This window comes from Octopus bimaculoides, unplaced genomic scaffold (assembly GCF_046866305.1).
Source record: "Octopus bimaculoides isolate indiv1 unplaced genomic scaffold, ASM4686630v1 contig89, whole genome shotgun sequence".
NCBI classification, from domain to species: Eukaryota; Metazoa; Mollusca; class Cephalopoda; order Octopoda; family Octopodidae; genus Octopus; species Octopus bimaculoides.
Window position 1 is genome coordinate 31,014 of NW_028315339.1, and position 8,433 is coordinate 39,446.

At 33.9% G+C, this 8,433-nt stretch overlaps 1 protein-coding gene across 1 annotated transcript; it reads right to left on the minus strand.

The window, feature by feature from the left end:
* Window positions 1-17: 17 nt before the first annotated feature.
* LOC149129240 (adhesion G protein-coupled receptor G2-like) lies at window positions 18-7,386 on the minus strand. Its single transcript, XM_089346679.1, has 3 exons — window positions 7,286-7,386; window positions 2,226-2,618; window positions 18-368 (listed from the first exon to the last, which is right to left on the minus strand). The coding sequence occupies exons 1-2, from the start codon at window positions 7,369-7,371 to the stop codon at window positions 2,228-2,230; spliced, it is 477 nt and encodes a 158-aa protein (XP_089202805.1). The 5' UTR covers window positions 7,372-7,386; the 3' UTR covers window positions 18-368; window positions 2,226-2,227.
* Between the last annotated feature and the right edge of the window lie 1,047 nt (window positions 7,387-8,433).

Sequence of the window (8,433 nt, forward strand, 5' to 3'; positions counted from 1 at the left end):
AATAAAAACAAAACAGATTGTAGTAAGAAACCACATTTATTTCTTCATTAATAAAAGTTAAAGATTATATCGAAAATTAAAAGTGAAATTGGCAGTTAGAAAATATCTATAGAATTACAAATCAAACCATATGATGTTAGATTTTGTGTTACAGAAAAATGACGTGGTTTAAATTACATTGTGGTTTATATAGTCTCTCAGTTTTGTAGAGTTGTATTGATAGATAAAAATGAAGTTCCCTGGTATACAAGTAAGTTTAAACAAATATAAGAAGAAAAGAAGATTCACAAAGATATTCGTGTTTCATATTTTTAATTATGTACTCGTCTCTGCTATTCCAACATCTGTTTCATTACCAGAACTTGAACCTGGAAACACAGTCAGAAAACTTCTATAAAATAAAGTAAAATAACCCCAGCCCTTATATCATATATAACCCCAGTTGTCATCTACTGTTTCCCCATACAATGAAGATATGAATTACAGAAGAATCATGCACAATTTATATTGAAAAAGATTAGTTACAGAAACTAGTAGTGGGAATTCAATTATCAGGAATATTTTATAAAATATTTGCAATATTGGTTCAGTAATATATTCCAGAACAAATGGTCAACTTGTCAGGGCAAATATGAGATATATGTGGATATATGTTTTACGTAGATCTATCTATTGCAGTTCTGTTTATGGCTGTCTTTAAATTGCATATGCAATTATCTATAGAAATATAATGGGGGAGCACTCCGTCGGTTTCGACGACGAGGGTCCCAGCTGATACGATCAACGGAACAGCCTGCGCGTGAAATTAATGTGCAAGTGGCTGAGCCCATGTACAATTAACGCAGTTTTCAAGGAGATTCAGCAAGAAACAGAATGTTACGAGGCCGCCCCCTTTGAAATACAGGTACATCTCACCTTCGGTAGATGACTAGATTGAGGCAACATGAAATAGGTGTCCTGCTCAAGGTCACAATGCCTCATCAGGAATCGACCTCACGATCAGGAGCAAAATGCCCAAACCACGAAGCCACGCGCCTTCACCCTCACTCTCTCTCTCTCTCTCTCTCTCATATATATATATATATATATATATATATATATATGATATTTTTTTCTAGTTTAGCGCACTGTTGTCCTTGATTTTGTCGACTACATATTATAGTAGTTTTAATTAGTTATTATGGCACAATCCACGCAGCCAGAAGCTTTGGAAACGACATGCTGTACTGCTAGGCATTCGCCCAGGAAGCTCCAATATGAACATGTAGCGAGAGATGACAATCAGTCAAGAACATGGTGTTTGGAGTGATCACCAGTGATAGCGACGTTATGCCTCCATTCATCTTCCCGCACGGCCTCAGATTCAACACGTAGACCTACATCAAGTACCTGGAGGAGGTAGTGATACTTTGGATAAAAAGGGTGGCTACTGGAAGACTCCCATGCCTGGCAACTTGACTCTGCACCTTGCCGAGCAAACAGAAACCAGTCATGGCTGTCAGACAATTTATGCGACCACATAACTCCTAGCATCTTGTCATCTAAAGTCCCAGACTGTAGCCCTCTTAATTATTGTGTGTGAAGCGCAGTTGAGTGAGGGACCAACAAAACTTCCTGTGACACCAAAGATGAACTGAAGGCAACTTAACAAGGAAACCTTTCAGAAGCGTTGCAGTCGATTTAGAAGTCGTTGAAGCCGATGGTTATTTTATTGAATAAATTCACACTTTAGTCTATGAAAATATTTGTATGTAATCCTGTTGATTATCTGTCAAAATCAGATGTCAGTTTTATTTTCATTTTTGCTTCATTTAGAAGACAGTTCAAACATCTCACCCTGTATACACATACACACACATACATACATGCATACATACATACATACATACATACATACATACATATATACATACATACATATACATATATATATATATATATATATATATATATATATATATATATGTATATATATATATATACATATACATATATATATATATATATATATATATATATATATATATATATATATATATATATATATATATATATATATATATATATATATATATATACAGATGGTTACGATGTTGACAATGGTTTATGCTGGTATTTGTGTCATTAGCGCCATCATGACATATTGTCCTTGGTTATGGTAGTAGTAGTAGTAGTAGTAGTAGTAGTAGTAGTAGTAGTAATAAGAAAGATCAAATTGCACTTACTTTTATTGGTTTTCACAATTTATATTGGCGATCCCATTCTTTTCTTTATTTACACACGAGCAAATGGCATCTCTGGCATGTTTCTTGCATATACAGTAGAATATGAAGATAAACATTCCGAGAAGGATATTGAAGATAATGAAGAGTATGTGAAACACTTCAGCTTCTTCTTCAACAGCGATGAATGCTACGACCCAAGATAACACGAACAAAAGAGTCAAACTAAAGATGCCAAAAACACGCATTTTCTTTGTTTCGTGTTCAAACAATTTCTTATTTTCCATTGAGCGAAGTCGCCAGATAACAAGAGAAATCATGGTAAAGTTGAAGATGAGAATGACCACCAACGGAGCCAGGAAAGCGGCATAGAAAGGTGTCTTGGATAACCAACAGCTAAAAGGAATAGAACATGAATTAACAAAGGAAATTTAACAAATGTCCAGTTAATAAAATGAGATGATTTTGATCTGAAACAAAACGAAAAGACATGCTCAGTCTTGCCGTATTTCACATTAAGGTATTCTTATCGAAAACTTCAGTATCCAGATGATTTACAACGTATATACATATGAGTATATATATATATATATATATATATATATATATATATATATATATATTATTCAAAAGAGTTCCAAGTCTGTCTCTTTTTTTATTTTTTATTTGTATTCTTATAAAATTAATATGGGATACAAAATATGGAATATATGATATAAATAGTAAAATGAAATGAAGTATTGAATGTCTTTTTGAATATATGAAATATTGAGTACTAAATATAGAGTATTAAATATATAAGGACTAGTATACTTTCCTGCCTCATGACAGTCATCAAGTCTGACAGATGTACTGTAGCAGATTGGCTGTTCTTTTGTCTTTTATAACTATTCCTTTGGACAGCAGCAGTAGGTGTTTGGCTATTTTTAGAAATGATGACATTTGAAAATTCTTTGCGTTTTAGTTATAGGGATAATATTTTTAAACCCCGAGTAGGATAAATTTAATCATTGTTTGTTAAGAGTGGGTTTGAAATTCTTAATAAAGTCCTTTTCTTTGCGTTTTCTTTCAATTTCATTCAGTTTGTAAAGTTTATGGAATGAAAATATCATAAAAGTTTCACGACCACATGTTGCCAGATGGCTACTCAGTGGTATTTGGCGGACCTCTGGGTTTTTAATCTGTTGTCGATGCACCCGTGAGCGTTCCGATAGTGCATTACCTGTCTGGCCAACGTACAGTTCTTCACAATTAGGACATTTGATGCAGTAGATTAGATTTCTACTTTTGCAGTTCATGTTCGCATTGGTGTATATTTTCTCTGTGTTTTGTGTTCATATATGGGCCGGTATGAATTGATCGGCATGTACTGTATTGGCTATCATTGCATTTGGACACAGTCAATGTTTGATTTTTGTTGCCGAGGTCAAACCTTGCCTTTGTTAATAGCTTTTTCAAGTGTTTAGGTTGTCTCTTACTGAGAGTTATATTTTGATCTGTAATGATATTTCTCAATTCCTTACTTAGTGCAAGGATCGGTATGCTCGCTTTAGCGATATTGAAGAAGTTCTGGTGGCATGGATTGTGTGTCACTATAAATGCTATGATTTTTTCTTGTTTTTCTCTTTTTGCGGTGTCCTCAGTTGTTGTATGGGTATTTTTGAAGCCCGCTGAATACCATTTTCTATAAGTAGTGACGGGTACTTTTGCTTGAGCAGAAATTCTTTCCGTTCCATCAGGCGCTGATTTCTGATCTTTAGATCCTCTATAATAGTACAGATTGTTCTTGCTAAGCAGTATGGGATGTTACGTTTTCTATGGGGTGGATGGCACGATTTAAAATTCAGGTATTGGTGTGTATCTGTGTGTATCTGTGTGTTTATGATATATATTTGTGGTAATGGCGGTGTTCTTTTTAACTACCATTATATATAGAAATGGTAATTTGGTACTGCTCATCTCCTTTGTATATTGGATGGATGGGTGTAGGTTGTTCAGAAGGGTGTTGAATTCTTCCACAGTGTTTTGAGGTTTTGTCCAGATTATAAAGCAATCGTCAAGGTATCTCTTCCATGCTTTTTCTATAAACTTCCTAAATTCAATGTTGTATCTCTCTTCTATTTCCTGGTAGATTTTTTCCAAGTAATCCATCAGCGAATTCGCATAAACGGGAGCAAACCTCGTTCCCATAGCCGTGCTTTAATTTGGATATAGTTCTTTCCATTGAAGAAGAAAGTATCATTTTCCAGAATAAGTCTCACTGCGTCTAGTACAAAAGTCACCGTGAATCTGTTGGGAATTGCCTCTCTATGTTTATCTACCCAGTATTTGATCGCCTTTATTTCTAAATCATGTGGGATATTGGTGTATAAGCTTACTACATCAAGCTTAGTACGATTGAATTTGTTTCAGTGGTTTTGGAAAGATGGGATAGAAAGTCGATATCATCCCGAATGATGCTTGGTATGTAGGTACATATATACGAAAGAATTTCATCAGGGGCCAGTATATTAAAAATACTTTTTAAGGTGAAAATTACGACAAAAAAAATGGTTAGACGATCTAAAGTCTATTATTGAACATATTGGCAAAATGTTTTTTTGATCGTATTTATAATTATATGTATGTATGTACACACACACACACACACATACACACACACAAACATATATATATATATATATATATATATATATATATATATATATATATATATATATATATATATATATATATATATATATATTTATATATAAGTATATGTTTACAATTATATGTGTATATATGTATAAAAAAATATATATATATACACGATTTTTAATCCCTTCTTTCGTCTAGTACATATATACATATATACACGTATAAATGTGTATATATATATATATATATATATATATATATATATATATATATATATATATATATATATATACATATATGTGTATAGGTGTCTGTGAGTGTATAGATGTATGTGTGTATGCCTGTATGTATATATATATGAGTGTGTGTGTATGTATGCATGTGTATATGTAAGTCTGTATGTGTGCGCGCATGTGCATGAAAATAAAAGACTAGAAAACTTTGGTATAACTTTAATTCCCTGTTACAGGCGTTTCATTAGGGGGCAGGAATTCCAAAGTACACATGTACAAAAACATGAATAGGATTTCCTAACCGTAATTCTTCAGAGAAAGATTAAAAGATAATACAAAATGACGCTGGATGAGAATGCAATTTGTAGTATTAAGCATTAATCAGGCGTATATTGAGGGATAGTGACATAAAGACAGATTAGAGAAATAATAATATATTATAATCTATTATAATTACTTCTATAAGCACCAGGCCCGAAATTTTGAGGGAGGGGATTAGTTGATTACATCCATCCAGTACATAACTGTTACTAAATTTATCGATCCAGAAATGATGAAAGGCGAAGTCGACCTCGGCGGGAATTGAACTCAGAATGTAGCTGCAGACGAGATACCGCTAAGCATTTCGCCCATTGTGTTAACGATTCCGTCCGCTAAAATGCAAAGTTTGACCTGTCGGTGACACAGTGGAGAATTCCACGAAAGCACGCTGCTCATTCATATTAGCCATAGCAAGAATCGACGAATACGCGGAAAACAGTTCAAGGCGAAGACGCACCACGTTGCAGTACGATTCCACCCAACGATAGCAGTCGGAAGACCAAAGCCTATGAGTTGCGTCAAGTGGAGTCTAGCGGTGGAAGCTTTAACTATAACAGGTTTATCCTACATAAAATGTTCCGGTTATTTTGGGGTACTTCATCGTATATGTTATATATTTTAAATTAAGATTACATGAAATTTCTGGTCTTATAAATTATATACTTATACACGCACAAGCATATACATATGTATATATAAGGTTGGTGCAGCATTATTGCGGCTTGTTTTCAATAAATTTTATTCAACAAAAATAATAACAACATTTAACAAGAACATGTTTAAATGATCATTCCGACCGGCTGCCAAGCAAATTGGAAGCGGTAATTGAAGTAGATGGTGAATATGCTCCAGAATAATCATTTAAAAATGCTTTTGTTAAAGATTTATATCGTGTGTGTTGTATTTATTGAAAAATAAACCACCATAATTATGTACCAACCTAATATATATCTCATAAATATTGTATAGTGCTGTAATTAGAAATGGAGGGGATGGGGAAGGAGCAGCCGAATGTATCTTGTCCACAATTAAACAAGAGGTAGTCACTGTTATCTTATGTTTCCATTCAGTTAGAGATATAGGATTAAAGGTAAACCTGAGATTCACATTAATTTATAAATTTATCTATTTAAGATCTTTCCATGTCAGCGTTATTACTGATAGTATATTCGATGAAGGCATAAATACCCTATGATAGACGTCTGGTATTCATGTCTCCATCAAACATTCTTTATGTAACAAAACTGACACAGTAAGATCTGAAATAGATGACTTATACGATGAAGTGAACCTTATCTTTCACCTTTAACTCCGTGTTTCTAGTTGAATTGTGTCACAAGATGAAAAGAGCTACCCCTTTCTTAATTTTGAAAAAGAGATATTCGGTTGTTCGCCTCTCCACTACCATGCCGACTAACCCTCTTCACGACTATAAATCTTAAATAAACCCTTCCCACATACGTTGTAGAGATATCCCCTCCTCCCAAACCACTTTGATTTGTCTTGATTTGGCAAATTGTATTATTCATGTATTCATCTGAAGAAAAGAGATTTTCTTTGGAACACTAAAGTTCTCAAGTCCATCAATAAAATGTCTTAGCTCTTTTACCGTTTCATCTTCAAGACGAAGGTATGTTGACGTGTGTTATTGCTTCTGTTTATTTGGGCAGGGTGAAGTATTATCCTCGAATATATACATCACCGTGAAGTGTAATTTTAGTGTATATTATCCACAGCATCAATGAATGCCATGGTTTTAGCTTGATGACACTTAGACATTATTCTACAACATTCAAACTATTGATAAGTGTAGCAAAATATAAATGAAGATCAGGGAAAATTAGGAGAGTAAAACACAGAAATACTTACACGTCTGCAATTTTGATGTAATTGTTTGTCTTGTTAATTGCCAGAGTAATTGCGACAATGACAGCTGGAAGACCTGACGACGACATTTACAAAGACGAATAAATATATGGATATTAGTCATTAAAATCAGAAATATGTGAGATTTGAAATCGATTTACTTGACCATGTATTCTCAAGAAAATGTGTTTAGTTCAAAGGAAATCAAAATTTATTTTGATGTACACACAGGTCGCGTTTTACTATTTATTCCTTTGGGTTCTAGAAATAAGTACGACAAGTAATATATCTTCGATTCTATCATCGATATGTTTCAGAAGGCAACAAATATTAAAAATTACTGGAAGTCCTGGACCACGATATGAAAACTACAATTAACTGGCAGTTCGTCGCTTTCAGCGACAAATGTTCCAGTAGATCCGATCAACGGAAAATACTGTTTATGAAATCAATGTGCAAGCGGATGAGCACTCCACAGACACACGTACTTTTAATGTAGTTCATAGGGATATTCAGCGGGACATTCAATGTGAGAAGGTTGGTCCTTTCAACTACAGGTACTACTCATTTTTTTTTTATCTGAGTAGAACTAGAGCGGTGAGATAAAGTATCTTACTTAAGGATACAACGCATCACCGGGACTCGAACTCACAACCTTACGACCGCGATCGCCTTTAACGACTATTAAATTCCTAATTAGATGAGAAAGACACAAAAGTTTGATATCGTTAACCTCTTAAAAAATGACTGCGTCAGGGGAAGGGCAGAATGATTCACTCTTAGGTTTCGTCTAGAGCTGAGATTAGACTGAAAATATTTGCATGAAATTGAAAGTAAATTTATGTTCCCTCAATGGCTAACCCTGAGAATCTATTTTTTATAGTCTACGTTTGTCGTCTATATATAACTATTAAATTTCTCACACCTTTTGTATCAACATGCTTCCATCTTATTTCAAGTACTTACCCCAAGCCAAAATTGAACTCTTCATCATAAAAGATGCCATATGCACGAAGATATGAAGGGCTTCAACAGCCGTCCACATGAGAGATGCCAGAAGGAAGTAGTGTAGCAGAGCAGCCACCGTCTACAATAATAACAGCAACAATAACAATAATGATTTCTAAAATGTATATATATATGAATATATA